This window comes from Diospyros lotus, chromosome 15 (assembly GCF_014633365.1).
Source record: "Diospyros lotus cultivar Yz01 chromosome 15, ASM1463336v1, whole genome shotgun sequence".
NCBI lineage: Eukaryota > Viridiplantae > Streptophyta > Magnoliopsida > Ericales > Ebenaceae > Diospyros > Diospyros lotus.
The window spans coordinates 20453217-20474900 of NC_068352.1; the positions used below are offsets into that span (position 1 = coordinate 20453217).

The following is a 21684-nucleotide window of genomic DNA, read 5'->3' on the forward strand; positions in this document are numbered from 1 at the left end:
CTAAATTTCAATTTAGTATATAATTTTATAACCACTGTCAATTGCCGTAAAAAAATGCTAACATGATGTTAACATGGCTATCTACGAAGATGGCTAAATAACACAAATGACTAGGGGTGAACAAAAGTTCGGTTAAATCGAACTAACCGAACCGAACCGAAAATTTCGGTCGGTTCGATTCGATTTTTCATAAAAAGCAGTTCGGTTCGATTATATTTTCCTTTAAAAATCAGTTATTCAGTTCAGTTCGGTTATTTTGATAAAAATACTCAAAAATCGAATTGAACCATATATGTAGCAAATAGGCGAACCGAATCGCCCCCCCCCCGCACGAACCGAACTGACCGCCCCCCCTCACGCACGCGGGTGCCTCACCCTATTTCGTCTTCTCTTTGTTCTTCTCTCTCTCTTTGTCTCTCTCTTGCGTCTTATTTTCCCTTCGAGTTCTGGCGATGGCGATTGGCGAAGATGAAGACTCTCTTCGAGTTCGAGTCTGAGTCTTCGAGTTCTGGTGATGGCGAAGACGAAGACTCTCTTCGAGTTTGAGTCTTCACAGATCTGGCGATGGCGATGGAGAAGACGAAGGCTCTTGCCTCTTCGATGCTTCGTAGATCAGCACTGGCCGCCCATAGATCTTGCAATGGCGAAGACGAAGACGAAAGCTCTTCGTTGCTTCGTAGATCAGCACTGGCCGAAGGCTCTTCGTCTTCATCTCTTCTCTTTCCCTCTACCATCCGTCACCGTCACCGATGGCGAAGAAGAAGATGAAGGTCGGAGACAAAGACGAAGATGACATCGATGATTTTTGGGTAAGGTTTTCGGCTACTTCTCTTTTACATTGAAACTTTGAAACTTAGATCTACTAAAATTCAACTATTAGATCCTTTTAATTTTTGGGTATGTGGGTCACCGTGGTTGGGGGAATCCGATGATCGGTTCTGATCATCGGAATCGCTGGCCGGCAGCAACAGTAAGGCTGTTTTCTTGTTTATTTTGTGTTTCAGTTCGGTTATTCGGTTCGGTTCAATTAGCACGATTTAGGTTTCGGTTAGTTTGGTTTGTTGAGGTTAGTCAGTCGGTTTGTTTCGGTTATTGCATATGGTTCGGTTCACAATTTTTGGCCAGTTCGGTTCAGTTATAACCGATTGCTCACCTCTACAAATGATCACTGAATTTTGCATAAAAATATAAAAATATTACTAAACTTTGCACTAGTGTATGGAAACGTCAGTATTTTGTTAGTCTCTTTTAATGGCAATTAACGATAATTATGAAATTATATACTAAATTAAAATTTAATGACCTTTTCATTACAAATTCAAGTTTATTGACTTTTTAAGTTTAGTGATTTTTTTATATCTTAGAGTAAAGTTCATTGACTATTTATGTCATTTAGTCCCTATTCTATTTATAATTTTAATCTTTCAATATTTATGTGTGTTTAATCAATTAAATATCAAGAAATGTATATGACTTTGAATTGGTCATTTTCTCTTATTCTTGCTTCTAACTTGACACAAAATACAGCATATCAATTAATATTTGGATATCATGAAAAATATCACAATTGAATGTTTAGACAATATTTACGTTTTATAATTTATCATCTTCTATCAATCTAAGTCCGGTTCAAGTGTTGAAATCTAGGACCCCCAATAGTCATCTTCATTATTCACCCCTTTTCTCTTCCTCCTCATCTAACTTAGCCACATCCTGATCTAACATCATAAAGGTAGTTGAAACATTTATAGCATAGTAATAAATATATGTTTCAACTACCCTCTTAAAGAATGATGACCGCTAACCTTTTCCCTTTCTCTTCATATTCTAAGAGACTAAGCAAAATTGTGACACATTTATAGCATAGTAATAGTCTCTAACCTTTGATTATTAGTAATATTAAGAATCATGATTAATGACATGTGTCATATTCTTATTGGAGGAGGTATTAGGCAGAGGAAACAAAAGAGACCATGTGTTATTGTTTTCTTTATCTAACACCTTCTCCAATGAGTATGTGTCATATAACTAATGATAACGTCATTAATTATGACAATATTATTCTTTGATTATAGATGATATGGATTTTGTGTTTTGAATCAATATTCTTAAAATTGAAGTATACTAGAGCTTTAGTGATATCAATGATAACCCTAGCTCTAAGGCAATTGAACCAAACTTTGCTTGATGGTGTAATCTTCATCCGGCAATCTTCCTCCCATTTGAGAGTGTGCTTTTGCTAGGAGAACACCTCGACCCCAAACCCAAGCAATCTTCTCATCCAAGTTCATTTCTGTATCCAAATCTTGTAGAGCCAATAGTTTTCTAGCTATTGACATTATATAGTTTGCGACTCTTTATATATCATCAAGACACCTTTCTCATTTTCAAACTGAAGAACATGAAGATTTTTCCCAGATCTAGATAAAGGAAAGGTCACTTTCACTCCTCCCTCTGATCCCCAATGGTTTTGAATAATTGATTTGAGAATGTGGGGATTGAAGACCTTCTATGAGAACAAGCGACCCACAAACGAGTACTTCTTGATCGTCTTGTCATCCTTTTGTAGGTTGATCTCCGCTTTAACGTCCATCTTGTTGATTTTTGCAAGAATGAATAGCTCCAGACTTTGAAGTTTTGATCATGTTGATAGTGAAGCCCCAACTCAAAGAGGGGCCGCGGGATGGAAGGTTAGTGGGCTTGATCCATTTAGCAACCTCCCGCGGCCTTGCAGGATGGATGGTAATTGGGCTTGGCCCAATCAGCAACCTCCACGATCTGTTAGCTCCGCGGCCCACCCAATGCTCTCCCATATAAATGACTTGGTCTTCGTTTGCTACAACCGCATCTCATCCTTAGCCCTAAATCTGTCGATCTTCTCTCCAGAACCTATCCTCTCTCGTGGCTACTTAAACCCTAGCTGCGATCCATGGCGATACACTGGCGCTCACTGATCTCTTCCGTCTACTGCTGTCATCCTCCCCTTCAGTGCTGTTTGAGTCCTACAGATCTTGTGTGTTGGCTCGTTTATGGTTGTAAGCTATTACTGTTACCATTTTACTTACGTGCCTTGCTGTATTTGTATGGAGTGTTGACGAGCTGAGGGTGTATATCTATCATCATTATTATAGTGCAGTGAGCTCCCTTAAACCGAAACTCAACGTGGACGTAGCCCTATTTTAGGGTGAACCACGGTAAAAATCCCGTGCCTCTTTTACTGTTTTTATGTTTGTGCTGCTTCGATCTATTTTGTGGGAACTGTCTTTGGTATTATCTTCCTGTGTTAGAGGTGGTTGGGACTTTTGTATGTGTGTGCATGTATGTCTCAGCCCAACAGTGGTATCAAAGCCCTAAATCGATTACCTTGTTTATCTTGCTGTTTGTTTTCTGTTCGTGTTTGGGTAACTATCCTCTAGGGTTTTATGAGAGATTCAGTCACTGAGGGTTTACTGAGAAAATCTCTAATAGTGACTAGGGGTTAGGGTACCCGATTGCAAGATGACTACCACTAGGTTTGATATTGGGGTTTTCGATGGTAAAGGGGATTTTGGGAGTTGGAAGAAAAAGATGAGGGTTCTGCTCTCACATCATAAATTGGTCATTGCCCTAGAACCAGATGATAGGAAATGGACTAGGGAACAATTAGATCAGACAGCTGAGATTAGGGAAGAGGCTTATAATCTTATTTTTCTGCACCTAGGTGACAGTGTCATTCGAAAAGTAGATGGAATAACTTCACCTCTTGACCTTTGGAATAAACTAGAATCTTTATATGCTGTTATGGCTGCCCCTAATTTAGTTTATCTTAAAGGTCTGTTATTTAATTTCAAAATGGACACCTCTAAGTGTATGGATGAAAACATAGATGAGTTTACTAGGTTGTCTCTACTTCTTAGGGGAACTGATCAAGCATTAGGAGACACTAGTGAAGCAATGATCTTACTAAATTCCCTACCTAATGATTATAATGTGGTAAAACATGCTCTTCAATATACTGGTATAGTCCCTACACTTGAATTAGTTATTTCTGGGCTAAAGGCTAGAGAACTAGAATTAAATGCCTCTAAGAAACATGGTAATGCCCTATTCACAAAAGGGAAACTTCATAAGAAGCAATTTAATTCTGAACAATCTAATGGATTTAACTCCAAGGGCAAGAAAAAGGATAACAAAGGAAAACAAAAACCTAAGTGGAAATGTTATCATTGTGGTAAGGAAGGCCATATTAAAAAGTATTGCTATGACTTAAAGAGACAAAACCAAAAGGCAAACCCGACTAATCCTGTAGGAACCTCAAATTGTTTAGCAGAAGTCTTAACTGTTTCTGAAACTTCCTCTAGTGAATGGATTATGGATTCAGGATGTTCTTTTCATATGAGTCCTAACCTAGAATGGTTTCATAATTTTGATGATAATGAAAAGGGAATAGTCTATATGGGAAACAATCATTCATGTAAAGTAGAAGGCATAGGGGACATATCACTTAAACTCCATGACAACAACTTAAGAATTCTCACAGGGGTTAGATATATGCTAAATTTAAAAAGAAATCTAATATCACTTGGTACTTTAGATGAACAAGGATTATCTTATAAAGCTAAAAAAGGTTCATTGTTTGTATTTAAGAATGATAAGTTAGTTCTTTCGAGTACCAAGAAAAATGGTTTATATGTCTTGAATGGTTGCTGTTCTTCATACTTGCCTACTGCATGCACTGTTAAATCTGAGGGAACAGATCTATGGCACTTGAGGCTTGGTCATATGAGCTTGAAAGGTATGCAGGCTTTATCAAGCCAAGGCTACCTAGGTTCTCTAACACCTGACTCTATAAATTTCTGTGAGTCATGTATCCTTGGCAAGCAACGCAGGTTGAGCTTCCCTAAAGGAACTCACCTTGCGAAGGCATGCCTAGAATACCTACATGCAGATCTTTGGGGTCCATCTCAGACACCTACTCAAGGTGGAAACAAGTATTTTCTCTCTATTATTGATGATTATACTAGGAAGGTATGGGTTTTCTTACTTAAATCTAAAGATCAGACATTAGATAAATTTAAGACATGGAAAACTCTAGTAGAAAATCAGTCAGAAAGAAAAATTAAAATTTTAAGAACAGATAATGGGTTAGAGTTCTGCAGCAAAGAATTTAATGAATATTGTAGTTCCCAAGGCATACTTAGGCATAGAACAGTAAGATATACACCCCTACAAAATGGGGTAGCTGAGAGGATGAATAGAACTTTATTAGAAAAAGTCAGATGCTTATTACTTACTGCTAACTTGCCTAAATCATTATGGGGGGAAGCACTAAACACTGCTGTATATATAGTAAATAGGAGTCCTTCAACCGCATTAAAACTTGTTTGCCCAGAAGAAAAATGGACCAAGAGAAAGTTAACCTACAATCATCTTAAAGTTTTCGGGTGTGAGGCCTTTGCTCATCAGTCAGAGGGTAAGTTGGACCCTAGATCTAAGAAGTGTATATTCTTAGGATACCAAGAAGGGACTAAGGGATACCGGCTATGGGATAGGACTTCAGGTGGAGTAAAAATTATAATAAGTAGGGATGTTGTATTTAATGAAGATAACTTCCCTTGCAAATCCTCAAATAAAATAGAAGAAACTTCAGAACATCATGAACATAGAGGTGGAAATTATATTGAGGTGGAGCACCGAGCTGGTACTCATGACCAGCTGACAGTACCTGACCCTCAGGAGTCTGATCCAGTATTAGACAGTAACTTAGGTGGAAATTATGAGAACATAGGTGAAAATTCTGAGCTTAATCACAGTGAAAGTGAAGTTGGAGAGGTGGCTGGAGACACCCCTCATCCAGATCTCAACAACTATCAGCTTGCTAGAGATAGAGGCTGGAGAGAAGTAAGACCACCTACTAGGTTTGGCTACGCCGATCTAATTTACTGTGCTCTATTAGCAGGAGCTGAAATGAAATCTACTGAACCATCTTGTTATGAAGAGGCCATTAAATCTCGTGAACACCTAAAATGGAAACAAGCCATGGATGAGGAAATGGCATCTTTAAAATTAAATGGAACATGGAAGTTGGTTGCAAAGCCTGAAAACCATAAGATGGTAAAGTGTAAGTGGCTATATAAACTGAAAGAGGGAATGAATAAATCTGATCCTATTAGGTATAAGGCTCGCCTAGTTGCTAAGGGGTTTACCCAAAGGGAAGGGATAGACTATACTGAAATTTTCTCACCAGTTGTAAGGTTTAAAACAATTCGACTGATGCTAGCTATTGTTGCTCATTTTGACTTAAAACTAGAACAATTAGATGTTAAAACAGCTTTCTTACATGGGGACCTAGAAGAACTTATATATATGGATCAACCTGTTGGCTATGTAGACCCTTCTCATCCAGAACATGTTTGCTTACTTAAAAAATCTCTATATGGATTAAAACAATCCCCACGGCAACGGTATAAGAAGTTTGATGATTTTGCATTGAAAGCTGGTTTTATTAGAAGCAACTACGATGCATGCTTTTACTTTATAATATTTGATGAACTTGTTTACCTGCTTCTATATGTTGATGACATTCTATTGATTAGCAAATCTAAGTCTAAAATTAAAAACTTAAAGTCTCAATTAAATGACAACTTTGATATGAAAGACTTAGGTCCTGCAAATAAAATTCTTGGTATGAAAATTGAAAGGAATAGAAGCAAATATTTTATGAAAATTCATCAGCATGATTATTTGGAAAAAACAATAATTAAGTTTGGCATGGCTGGCTGTAAACCTGTAAACACTCCACTAGCTGGACATTTCATTTTATCAAAATCTCAATGCCCTAAAACTGATGCTGAACATATTAAAATGGAAGATATTCCTTATGCTAATGTAATAGGGACTATCATGTATTCAATGATAAGCACTAGACCTGACCTTGCATACTTTATTTCATTGCTTAGCCGATTTATGTCTAATCTGGGAAAATCACATTGGGATGCACTGAAATATGTTCTGAGATATATTAAAGGTACAACCGGAGTAGGGTTAAATTATATGAAAAGAGGTGAAAATCTTGATCTTGTTGGGTATGTAGACTCTGATTTTGCAGGTGATCGTGACACTAGAAAATCCACAACAGCCTATATGTTTTCTCTTGGAGGTAATTGCATCAGCTGGAAAGCACAGCTGCAGCCATTGGTTGCGCTGTCTTCCACTGAGGCAGAATACGAGACTTTGACTGATGCATTTAAGGAAGCCATTTGGCTTCAAGGCATACTAGCTGAAATCCACTTACTGGTAAGAAATGCTGACATATTTTGTGACAATCAGAGTGCTATACACTTGTGTAAAAATCCGGTATACCATGAACGATCAAAACATATAGACATAAAATACCATTATGTCAGAGATCAGGTTGCAACAAGAAAGGTAAACATTCAGAAAGTTCCTACTGAAGAGAATCCAGCCGACATGGGGACTAAGGTGGTATCAACAGCAAAATTCAAACACTGTTTGGATTTGCTGCACATTGATGTTGGTTGACCGAAAACCAACTAGAGTGATGAAGGTGAGAGGTTGAAGCATGCTGCACTATTCTACAGGTTTGTGTTGAGTCTTCAAGGTGGAGAATGTTGATAGTGAAACCCCAACTCAAAGAGGGCCGCGGGATGGAAGGTTAGTGGGCTTGATCCATTTAGCAACCTTCCGCGGCCTTGTAGGATGGATGGCAATTGGGCTTGGCCCAATCAGCAACCTCCGCGATCTGTTAGCTCCGCGGCCCACCCAATGCTCTCCCATATAAATGACTTGGTCTTCGTTTGCTACAACCGCATCTCATCCTTAGCCCTAAATCTGCCGATCTTCTCTCCAGAACCTATCATCTCTCGTGGCTACTTAAACCCTAGCTGCAATCCATGGCGATACACTGGCGCTCATTGATCTCTTCCGTCTATTGCTGTCATCCTCCCCTTCAGTGCTGTTTGAGTCCTACAGATCTTGTGTGTTGGTTCGTTTATGGTTGTAAGCTATTACTGTTACCATTTTACTTACTTGCCTTGCTGTATTTGTATGGAGTGTTGACGAGCTGAGGGTGTATATCTATCATCATTATTATAGTGCAGTGAGCTCCCTTAAATCGGAACTCAACGTGGACGTAGCCCTATTTTAGGGTGAACCACGGTAAAAATCACGTGCCTCTTTTACTGTTTTTATGTTTGTGCTGCTTCGATCTATTTTGTGGGAACTGTCTTTGATATTATCTTCCTGTGTTAGAGGTGGTTGGGACTTTTGTATGTGTGTGCATGTATGTCTCAGCCCAACAGATCAATTGAGCTAAACCAACACTGAAAGTTTCAACAAAAGATCATGGTGGAAACTCAAAAGACATATCAATATCTTCTGTGGGGGGCCTCATGGGAAAAAGAGGAAGAGGCGAAGGAAAATTGGCTTCATAACCAAGGCATTCGTTCTTGTTGTTAAGTGTTGTGTTGTGTTGTACATTCTTCAAAGTTTTTAAGCCTAAGCTGGCTCAATGCAAGTCTCCTTTTGTGGGTCTATGTATTCCGAAGGACCCACCAAAAAAAAAAAAAACTTGCTATGGTTTGGCACATAATTTTTCTTCTTTTTCTTTTAGATAAGGGTTTGACACAATAACTAAGCTATATTCATTTATATATATTATTAGGTTGTTTTCGCAGAATGTTCGATTCTACCACCATCGCAGGAATCATTTAGCCTGAGTACATCCATGAGATAAAAACAAGTTCTTGGGCCCATGAAATTAAACATGGATACCTCACTTCTTATTTCGAAATCAAACATAGACATCGAAGACTGCATTTATCGTATTGCGTAGAAATTAATTTAATTAAGTTCATACTTCTCACCTATATATATATTACCTGTCCTAGGCACATTGGTATGAGTAATCCTAAGCGTCATGACTGATGAGTTGGCAGCACACCATTGGCTGTGTGCTGCCAGCTAAGCATCGTGACTGTCATCAGTCATGACACTTGGCATTATTCCATTGGTATACTTATAAATTCACTGAAACAATTGGACCACGCCTCCGTTGCTTATAAATAAGTTCTACTTGGCTCTATCAACAACTTCAAGTGCATGCTCTGCACCAAGTGCTTTGTATGTATCACTAATTATAATTTTTTTTATGTCAAATCAGGTGACATTGTGACTCACCAAAGTATATATAATTGAAATAGAATATTGATCATCTAAATGATTCGGTATAGCATTATTTTATATAAATTACATAACAATATAAGATGTCATTAGTTTTACTTAACAAATGTCACTCATGTTAACAAGATCTTTTCTTAGTTAAATAAATGAGTTAGTATGAATTTTAAGAAATATTTGAGATTATTGTCTTTGCGCGGTCTTTCACCGCTTGTGCTATCGATTTCAGCAGATGAGATAAATCGTAAGTGAATCTTTACCCCTTACCTAAGTCGAGTATTGAATTCGTGATCTACTGGTATTAACTCTAATATATCATTTGTTCGTCACTTAACTTATGCTCTGATAGCAATTTCAAGAAATACATTCCTTCCACCCATAACTTTAAGTTCTTGTAATTTGATTCTCATTAACTTCAAGTATTATTTATATTCGACGAGAATACTCCCGCTAATATTATCAGTTCATTCATCCTTAAATCGAGAAATAATCTCATTGTGCATAACCTATCAGACCATAAGAAGAGAGAGAGAGTGTGCTCACATGGAACTTCAACTCAAACTCAAAGATCTTCTTGTTTTGCTAACTAAACTCAAAGATCTTTCACTAAATCTTTATACGCCTTGCTATAACGGTTGTTAATTCGTGGGAAATTATTGGTGTGTACACTGTTTTCAATCGAAAAAAGAAAAAAATAAATGGTGTGAATAAAATAATAGCCATCCCCAACTATTCCGCCGTCATCTGAGCTTCAGCGCCGACCATTCAGCCGTCATCTGAGCTTCAGCCCTTTCCTATATAAGCAAGTACCAAGTCCTCGATTCCACAATACGTTAAGAACAGCAAAAAAAGAGACTAGCTAGGGTACGTAGCTAACGATAAGAAATGGCTTTTGCCACTGGAAAGCGTGACAAAGGTGAGCTGCTTGGTGCCCAAGCCGAGACATGGCACCTACTATTCGGTTTCATGAACTCGTTCAAATTGAAAACTGCTGTTGAATTAGGCATACCCGACATCATCCACAAACACGGCCAACCCATGAAACTTTCCGACCTCGTCTCCGCCCTTCCGATCAACCCCACCAAAGCCCACTGCATCCGTCGCCTTATGCGCAGCCTGGCACTTTCCGGCTTCTTTCTCGAGAAAAAAGCCCGAGAAAGTGAACTCCTGGAAACTGAGTACACTCTCACCCCCACTTGCCAGCTTCTCTTAACTGAGAATCCCTTCGGCATATCGCCGTTCTTGCTGGCCATGCTCGATCCATGTTTGATAAAATCGTGGCAATGCTTGGCCACCTGGCTCCAGAATGATGATCCCACGACGGCTTTTAACACCGCCAATGGGACGTCGTTTTGGGAATATGCCGGCCATAAGCCGACTCTAAACCTTCGTTTTAACGAGGCAATGGCGGCTGATTCGCGGTTGATAGCGAGTGTGATGATTAAGGAGTTTAAGGGAGTGTTTGAGGGGCTGAATTCGTTGGTGGATGTCGGCGGCGGCACCGGAACAATGGCCGCCGCCATTGCCGATGCTTTCCCAAACTTGAAGTGCACAGTGTTTGATCAGCCACATGTAGTTGCTAATTTGCATGGGCGTAAGAACTTGAACTTCGTTGGAGGGAACCTGTTTGAGAACATTCCGGCAGCAGATGCAGTAATGCTCAAGGTATTTTTTTTTTTGTTTTTTTTCTCGGTTCCACTCATGGTATTCATACATACATACATACATACTCACAGATATATCTTCTTTATATATTTCAAAAACTAATATAGGGTTTGCTACTTGTACACAGAGATTTATACATAATCTTACATATACATGGTAAAATGATGAAAACACTGATCTCCCAAATCCCCAAATAGAAACTTCCACAAAATCCTCCGGCCTTGAGAGAGAAACCTGCCACTGCTGTTGTCGCCCCCACCTGTCGGCCACAAAAACCCGCCACAGCCGCCAATCACACCCATCGTTGCCCCCACCGCTGACCCAAAAATCCCTAAATTGAAACCCACAACCCTTTAAGGCCTTGAGGGAGAAAGGGAAACTGTCGGTCAGCCACCTATTGTCGCCCTCACCTGGTGGGGCCACTAATGATCCTAGACAAACTTACTCTTCCGACGTCCTGTATGATGATTGGGCTTCATCTGGATGGGGGTTCATTAATAAAGTTCGGGCTTCAACCATGGAAGAAGTCGGATCAGAAGCCTAATCAGACTTCATCCATGGATGAAATCCGATCTGACCATGGATGAAGTCTGATTCTAATGTTTTTGGTCTTTGAATATTTCATAGGGGCAAAATGATCATTTATTACTTTTGGTCGTAACCCAATTTCTACAAATAGCATTTTCTAATTGATATATCATTACAAAGTTTTTCTGGAGAAACTGTCCTAGCGATATGGTATTTGCATATATATATATATATATATATATGGCTTTTGGCATATAGTTTATGTATAATGAATTTTTATAACTAATTTTAAGGTATCAATTATGTGCTCAATAAGCCAAAAATATAAAAATGATTTACCAAGGCTTTATTTGTTTGAGTATTAAACTGTTGTTTACTCGGTGTCGTTAGAAACTTTGAGTTTTGAATTCTGATTTTTGATGTTTTTATGGTTAGTTTTCATTTATAAAAACAACTTGAGACGAAATGTAGGAGTCACCATTATATAGTCCAGTAAGGAAATGAAAGAGATCTATGGGGAATGAAAGTTACGAAAATATCAAAACTATGTTTTGTTTTATTTTAAAGGGTAATGCTAAATAGTTTTCAAACAATTTGTATTGATTAGATCTTACTTTAGAACTAAACATTTTTTTTATCTCTTGGAATAGTTAGAACAAAGGCATTTCTTATGATAAACCAGTCATTTAAAACAATTTAGTAAAAAATAAAATATGATATGATAAATACATATTTATATGGTTAGCATTATATTTTAAAAGTTTTAAATTTTTTTAATTATTTTGCTAAAACAAAATCAAACAATTAATTAAGTATATATGAACCTCTTTCTCATTTCCAAAATTTTGAAAATGAAATGTAAAACTAAAGGATTATGCTATTTGTATATCAAGGGATACACTTTGGGCTGCACACACTCTGCAAATGACCAAAATATCCCTCACACCTCGTCTCTAAGGTACAAAGGGTATTTTGGTCATTTATACGTGTGTGTAGCACAAGATATAATTTTTGATGTACAAAAAATATTTTCTAAAAATAAATATGAATAATGTAAGAAACGGGGCCATACAATTTCACTTGAAGAGCAACTCTTGAAGGTTATTTCTAGAGTTGAATAATGATTCAACTGTTGAAGATTATATCAGGAGCAATAACTCTCTTTAAGTAAAATATTTCTCCTCATGTTCAACCAATCCAAATATTAAAATTCCATACCAAACTTGAACAATGATTTTCTTTTATTTCATGGTAATGTAAAAAAAAAATATTAAACCTCTTACTCCTAGACTCTTAATTACGTGACCTACAATTGACAAAACAGTGGATCTTGCACTTCTTGGGTGATGAAGACAGCATCAAAATGTTGAAGAAGTGCAGGGAGGCAATTCCAAGCAAAGAAAAGGGAGGAAAAGTGATCATCATAGACATGGTGATGGGGATCCCAAAGGCAGATGATGAATCGATTGAGACTCAACTCTTCTTCGACATGTTAATGATGGTCAACGTAGCTGGTAAAGAAAGGAACAAGAAAGAATGGGCAGAGCTGCTTCACAAAGCTGGTTTTAGTGATTACAAGATCCATCCAATTTTAGGTTTAAGGTCTGTTATCGAGGTGTATCCTTAAGGAGCTCAACATATATGGTCAGTTTCCTTCAAGTGATTAGGCTTATTAGGGTTTATAATTCAAAAGGCAATGTTAACACTGAAATCCTACTAATAAGATGTATGGATCTTGGCAAATCGTTAGTTTAATTAGTTGAACTATATAATTAGATCTGTTAGAGTTTATGCATGTAATAAGGACTATGTCCATGTTGAAATCCTAATAAGAAGTTGTATCTTGTATGCATTTTAGCAAATTGTTAGTTTTGTTTAAGTAATTAAATTTTAGGACTAAAAAGACCAATATGGTTTTTATACTATAGTATACGCTAACTTAGTACCGTCATTAGTCAACTATTTTAGTCAAACTATTGGTCAACTAACGACAAGAATGACATTGACCATTTTTTTTAAAAGTTCCAATATTAATTTGACTAAATTTTTTATTTATATAAAAAATTAAATTATTTAGAGTTAAATTTTTATCATTTTTTTTATTTTACTTATTGTTTCCCTAAACATGCCACGCTTTTTTTTTGTGTGTGTGTGGATAGAATGAAAAATATTCACGATAAGAAAAAGGGGTTTTAACGATGGCAATTTTCCTGTCATCTCCCGTCGTTATTGCCTGCGTGAGTAAAAGTATTTAATGATAGGAGTGATAAACCCGTCATTAAAAATAATTGTCAACGACTGAATTATAACCCTATAATGACAGTATTTCCCGTCGTTAATAGTATGAAAAATGAACGACCATATGATTTATGTCGTTAAAAATAACTATTTAGCTATCAAAACACAAACTAATAATGACAGTATTTCCTGTCGTTAATAATGTGAACAATTAGCGACTATAATTCATGTTATTAAAAAAAGTTATTCAGCAACTAAAATACAAATTAATATATAACGACAATATTTTTCATCGCTAATAGTGTAAAAACAACTACTAATCATTAGTGACGACAACATCTTGTTTTGATATAAACCACTAAACCTATATATCATTATCCATATCAAATTGTAATAAAACCCATATAAAATTAAACCAATCATTCAAATTACACCAAAGTAATATATGTTCAACTAAAATAAGAAGCATCATCATCCATTAGGATTTACACATTAAAAGTAGTATCTAAGTGTTAATTGCCAACAAGCTATACCAAAAAAGATATTCAATTAAAAGCAACACTTTGACAAGCATATATACTACACAAAAAATGTACACCAAAACACTATAGTCAAATAGTTGATTGAAATTATAGTCATATAACTATTCATGTAGTCCAAGACATAAGTTGATTCTTTTAGACCCCTCTTGTCTCATTGATCTATAGAAAAAAATAAAAAATAAAATATAAAATTAGAGTCAAAGAAATGTTCATGTTTTCTTTATAAAAAGTTAAAAATATAATTAACAAAACCCAAAACATCTCCACCACAAGTTACATAACATACAACCACTAAAATGCACCAAAACACGACAAAATTTGACAAACACGCTCTATATTTTGTAATTGATACTATTTGTACAAAACTTAAATACTCATAAGCTTCTAAGTTATATAGTTTACACTTACAAACATAACAATTTATTGTAATATAATTTGTAAAAGTACAAAAGTTACAACATGCTCACTTGTGCATAAGTCCTTTGTTATATAAATAACTTTATTATATTTGGAATAATATATATCAATAACTTTCACGTTAATATCTTGTTGAAGATTTATGTAAAATGATATTGTTGTACAAATTTCTCAAAACTTGGTCCACAATATATAAAACCATTGCACAATTTCATGAATATTTAACAAAAAAATAAACTATCCTAATTAACATGTGTAATTATTGTACTTCTTTCCCTTATTTAGCAACCAAAATAAATACATGTTTATAAAGTACCTAGAGGTATGAAGACATGTTTATCAGTCTTTGAGCCTTCCTTTTTGTCTCTTTCATATTACTACAAAGCATAACCAAAATAAATTACTAACATATCCCAAAATAAAATGCATGCACAACAAAAACAAGGTATATATGCACAATATAAAACATGCATGCACACAAATAAAAGTAAATGCAAAAGAGTTAAAATTCATAACCTTTGTGGGAACCCCATTCCCGGAGATCCCACCTTGGGGAATCCTAGAGGAAGTCCTAGAAAGAATAGTATAGATACAAACTCTAATAAATACATTTCTATATTAATACATAAAAAGAAAAATACATCTTAGAACCACAAATTCTCTTAAAATAACCATTAGAGCCTAACCACCCATAATACACAAGAGGTGCAGTTAAGCTCAGCCTAACAAAACACAATAGTTCTTCCCATGCACCTGAAAGACAAAACTCCCAAAGATCTTTGCAGTCAGGATTGCTTTATACATAAGACTACTCAAAATGGGCCAACCATGTAGCAACCCTCTCCCAGATAATCTCGCTAGCATAGAAAATCCAAAAGGAGGTCGTCACAAAAGTGAATACAAAAACAATAACTCGATGAAACACCCATTTTTTTTTTATTACTCATTGAACATCAGGAGCCAAAATATACATCACAACCACATATTAACTTACATAATCCTTTGGGCTCAATGGCCATACAAATCAAAATATAAGGGTGAATATCAATTACAAAATGACCTCACTCTACATGCCCTAAAAACAAATCACTCCCATGGATCTTTTTTTGGCTAGGATGTCTCTGCACACAATTAAACATGGGCTCTAGCCTCACTGGACTCGTCCTCACTTACTTGAAATGACATGAATAAACAAGGTGAGGCACAAGGCTCAACAAGCATATAATACAACAAATGGAGTAATAGAATTAAGGCATAGATAGACCAAAATAGAGTACACACAGCTCCCCGAATACAAATAAGATATCACTTATTATTTTCCCTTTTTATATATTATCATTCCCATGCCATCGTCATTATGCATTTTATGCATCATTCCCATTTCTCATGAATACATAGATTCACATGCATGACATCGACTCACAAGGCCTTCCATTCTTGTGCATGCATACAAATATATATAAAAAGATAAATCAACCATTCATTTGTCTTGAGCATTGCCTACCAAGCTTATGGTTACCTTAACCTGCGTCAGGTGTTCCTTTAGGATATCCTTTTCTTTCCCCACGAAACATAGTAACTGCGCAAAATAATAGGTGCGCAAGTAATAATACCATGCAATGCTTATGAAGGTTTCAAGTAGATATATCATGCATGCTTCTTTATTAGAAATGTTCACATCATGATCATCATGCGCACTTAGACATTTCAAGATCATATCTTCCCATGAGCTAATGATATTTTCATCCACATGATTTAACATCCCTTATTGAGTTTCATTTCCATACCATTTCTCAATATCAAACAAATTAATTACATAAATTCAGCATTAAAATCTCATGGTTTTCATTTCTTATTACACATGATAAATTTTTGCTTTTTAAGACACCCACATATAATCAAGAAGCATTTTAAAGCTCATTTGAACACTACAAGATGTTTGGGGAAGAGATTACAAGCATTTAAGAAGTTTTAAAACAAAATAGAAAAGGGTTAGTTGACAGATTGGAAGGACTTAGTTGATAAATTAAGGACTTAGTCGACAGATTAGATACACTTAGTCGATAGATTAGGCACCTAGTTGATAGATTGAATAACTTAGTCCACATATTAGGCACTTAGTCGACAAATTGAATAACTTAGTCCACATATTAGGCACTTAGTCGACAGATTGAATAACTTAGTCGATAGACAGAAGGCAAAACACCTACTTAGTTGATAGATGCAAGATTTAGTCGATAGACAAAAACCAAAACACCTATTTTGTCGACAAATTGAAGACTTAATCGATAGATTGGCTACACTTAGTTGATAGATTGAGGACTTAGTAGACAAACAGTGACCTGAAACTTAAAAATTACAACGACAACACACAAAACCCAACATCCCAAACAAGGTACACCAAAACCTTGCTTCAATAAAATTCCTAGTAAATCAAAATGTCATTCCTTTGAGAAATTTAGGGTGAACTAGACCCTAATGACAACTCTCAAAAAAACCCATCATGGTAAAAAAAAAAAAAAAAGTTTTAAAGGAATGAGAAGAAGACCCACCAGTCAATATGGATTCAAGATTGGATCTTCAAAGAAAGTAGAAGAATCGAGGATCAATGAACCAAGAAGAAAAACCAACCTGACCTTAGAGAGAGAAGAACCAAGGCTTGCATGAACAAAGAAGGGCACCATGAACTTACATTGAAATAAAATAGAAGGAGCAAGAACTTGCACTAAAATGAAAAGAAATAATAGGACTTGAATTTGAAAAGATCAAAGGAGAAGAACTCGCAAAAAGAAAGAGAACTTGCCTCTAATAAGAAACAAGGAGGAAAGAGAACTTGCCTCCAATAAGAAATCAGGAGAAAAAAGAACTTGCCTTAATGATGCCTGACCCAAGAGAAGAAGAAACAACCAACTGCAATCCCTCCACTTGAAGCTTCAATGGAGATTAACAATGGAGGAAGAAGAAGGAACAAAGAAGATGAATAAAAGGAGATGGTCGATTGGGAGAGGAGGAAAAGAGAGAGCAAGAAGAGACAAGAAAAAAAAAAAAAAGAGAAGGCATGGGGGAGAAATGGGCTGCCATCAGCTCGCCAACCACCCCCATGGCTAATTACCATTTTTCCCTTCTCTTTAAAACACACACAATATCCTCATTAAACCCATTTTGGACATTTGCCTCTTTTTCTTTTCTTTTTCTATTTTCTTTTTACCTAATAATACACATAAAATTATTTATATAAAGTACCTATTTATGAAATTCTCATTTTGCCCTTAGCTTTATCACACTCAACATATAAAGCAAACCCCCTTTAGTCATTCCACCATTTTATTTTCATTTAATTAAAACACTTCTTCTCATGCACATGGGCTTAAGCCTAAATCAATAGCCAACTCATTTTTAGGCCCATTGGGTTAACTCTTCAACTTGGCCCCCAACCCATTTCATTTAACTTTCAACCCTTGGCGCAAATCTAATTTAGCCCACTACTTAGGACTTTTCAATTCATTGCTATGGCCCATGCCTTGAATTCTCAACATCTAAATCAATTCGCTTATGTTGATTTTTTAACTTAAACTTAATTTCTTGGTTGATGACTTTTCAACCATTTACGCCACATTTTGACTTAAATTTCCACTTACATTTTATTTTTCCCCAACTTAGCATTTTCACTCATGGCCTCATTAATCACAATATTTCTAGTACTTAATTCTTGATGTTAATTTATCACATATAATAAATCATAATTCAAATAAAACTCTGGATCCACTAACGAGTTGTTACAAACCACCATTGGTCTCACCTTCGACTCTTGCTTTTTCCTTACTTGGAATGATGTTAAAGTAAATATCAGTTGCAAAGCTCAGCAAGTATAATTTTAGAATATACGAGAAGCAATAAGAATCGAGACAAGAAGAAATTTCCTATTTTCACTAGACACATCCATGCTATGCTTCACAACGCCATACACCAATGCCATGCTATATCACATCATGCAACCATGCCATGTTTTACCACATCGTATAACTTTATGCATATCCACAGATGCACACATATGGTCCTTAGAAATTGTATTTAGTGACAGAATTTAGAGATAGACTTATTCTGTCGCTAATTAGTGACGGACAGCGATGGAATTTTTGTCGCTAATTTTTTGTAATATTTTTTTAATTTAGCGACCGAATTAGCGACGGAATACTTGTCACTAAATTTAGCTACGGAATTTGCGACGAAAATCCCGTTGCTAAATTTTAATTTTTTTTATTTAAATTTGTTTTATTTTTTAGCGACGGAAGTAACCCCGTCGTTAAATTTTAATTTTTTGTATTTATTTTTTTTATTTTTTAGCGACGGGGATGACCCGTCGCTAAATTTTAATTGTTTTATTTATTTATTTTTTATTTTTTAGCGACGGGGTTGACCCTGTCGCTAAATTTAAATTTTTTATTTAATTTTTTTTATTTTTTAGTGACGGGGTTGAGCCCGTCGCAAAATTAAAATTTTTTTATTTAATATTTTTTAACTTTTAGCGACGGGAAATACCCTATCGCTAAATTTAAATTTTTTATTTTATTTTATTTATTTATTTTTTAATTTTTAGTGACGGGAGTGACTGTCACTAAATTTAAATCTTTTTATTTATTTATTTTTTATTTTTTAGTGACGGGGTCACTCTCGTCGCTAAAAATTAAAAAAAATAATAAAAAAATTAAAATTTAGCTATGTGTTACTCCTATCGCTAAAAATAAAAAAATAAAAAAAAATTTAAATTTAGCGACGGGGTATTTCTCGTCGCTAAAAATTAAATAAAAAAAATTTTAATTTAGTGACAGGCTCAACCCCGTCGCTAAAATATAAAAATAAATAAATAAATTAATTAATATATAGTGATGGGTTAACCCGTGACTTAAAAATAAAAAAAATTAAATAAAAAATTAAAAAATTTACATTTAAACATATCACAATAATTTTTACTAACATTAATATTAGTAGAAATTAAACTAATAATTTTTTAAATATATTAAAATTAAAATCAAAATCAAAATCAAAATATAATTTTTCACTGCTAATATAATAATTAATAAAGTTTTATTTAAATTAATAATAAAATAAAATTAAAATTAATATTCATTTCTCTTTTCTAACATTAAATATTAAAATTAATATCATTAAATAAGTTTGAAAAATTTTGGTGTATAAATATAATTCTGAAATATTTGAAAGAGAATGGTATAAATATATTTTATATATATCAATAGACAAGAAGGCTTCTAGATCGGCTGGCTCACGCGCGAAACTTGATCATAAGAGATTGGGGGTTCGAATTTTGTTGAGAACATTAGATAATTGCTTGGAGTATTATCCCAGCGCTGCAACGTGGCGCACATGAGGGGTGGCTGGGGCTTGGCGTGTTGAATTTTGAATTCTGGGGTTGAATTTAACGACGGGGTCCCGTCGCTATAAAATAAAAAATAAATTAATTAAAATTTAGAGACGAGGTCAACCCCGTCGTTAAAAAATAAAAAATAAATAAAAAAAAAATTAATTTAGCGATAGGGTCAACCTCATCGCTAAAAAATAAAAAAATTAAAATTTAGCTACGGGGTCAACCTCGTCGCTGATTAGCGACGGGTACAACCCCCGTCACTGATTTCGTTGCTAAAATACTCCCGTCGCTAAATTTCAACGACACTTTTTTTCCCGATGGAAAGGTGCTCGTCACTAAATCCGTCGTTAAATTTTTTAGCGATGGATTTTTATGTTTTAGCAATGAAATTTTTCGTCGCTAAAACGTTGATTTTTTGTAGTGTAAGACATACTGACACCCAAGACTCTAAAATATATATATGCAAATAAATCATTAAACTATAGATCGAAGTCCTTCCTCGCGTTAGACTTACGCTACGGAGTTTATTGCATAAATACCATCAACTGTGAGCCGAAGCTCCCTTGAATTAGGCAAATGCCTACCAAGCTTAAGGTATACCTTGCGGACATAATCCACATCATAAAATAATAATCTTGCAAAGTAATTATCATAAACACATAAACAATTCATAAATATATATATAAATTCATGCATGATCACATGTTTCTCATGGGTGTACATTTGCCACACCAATCGCCCCAATATGGTCAATAATCACATGAAATCAAAGTATGTATCCATTACTAGCAACAAGAACAACACGCACAATGGACCCAAGTGCACACACAAGATGTAACAACTTTTGCTTGAACTTAACCCAAAGTAGGTAAGGCATCATTCCTTTAAAAATATAGGGTGAACCAAGACCCTGTTTGGCTTTTGAGCAAGATTTATCATGCATTCAAGAAAAAACATCCGGATACACATGAAAGAGTAGGCAAGGTCAATTTAGCCGAAAGTAGGAATCACAAGCACTGCCACTTAAATTGAACTCCATCTACTGGCAAAACATAATAAAACAAAAAAGTTAGGGCGCGAGATTTAAACCCAACTCCATCTAAAATTACTTACTTTGTACATTGCCACTTACTTCCAATTTCATTTGATTTCAAATATATGTCCTATTTACCTTTTCTCCACAACTCTTTGTTTTCTCCCTTCTTCGTTCACGCTGGCCTTTCCTAATTTCTTCACTGGTTTATACTCCACCACTATTTAATTATAGGTAATCGGACGATAGTCTCCCACGTACGCTAAAAGCTCAATTTTGGTTGCACCTAGTGTTGCTATTGAATATATCCAAGATATATATATATATATTGTTGGTTTTATAACCCAACCTATTTCTCGGCCAAACACAAGATCAAGCATAAAAGCGAAACATAAATCGAAAGATTAAGCCCATAACTCACACACACAGAATATCGATACAGCGAGTTACGTGTTCGGATCAAAATAGATCCTACTCACGACAGAGGCTCCGCCTCTAGTCAATTCACTAAAATTTCAAGATTACAATTGATTACAAAATCGCAACTGAAGTAAAACAGTATTGGAAAAAGAGAAAACTAAAACAAAATACAAAAACAAGAACAAGTGCTAGTTCTATTCAACTGATCTCGTGATCAAGTCAAGAATTTGTTCTATCAGTTTCTACCAATTTCTCACGCCTCTAACAATTAAACAACAATA

The 21684-nt window shown here is 35.4% G+C and overlaps 1 protein-coding gene across 1 annotated transcript; it reads left to right on the plus strand.

Annotated features, from left to right (window-relative positions):
- The first annotated feature begins 10014 nt into the window (after positions 1 to 10014).
- Positions 10015 to 13238, plus strand: LOC127791503 (probable O-methyltransferase 3). The gene is made up of 2 exons (XM_052321416.1): positions 10015 to 10842; positions 12695 to 13238. The coding sequence occupies exons 1-2, from the start codon at positions 10063 to 10065 to the stop codon at positions 12995 to 12997; spliced, it is 1083 nt and encodes a 360-aa protein (XP_052177376.1). The 5' UTR covers positions 10015 to 10062; the 3' UTR covers positions 12998 to 13238.
- The last annotated feature ends 8446 nt before the right edge of the window (positions 13239 to 21684 follow it).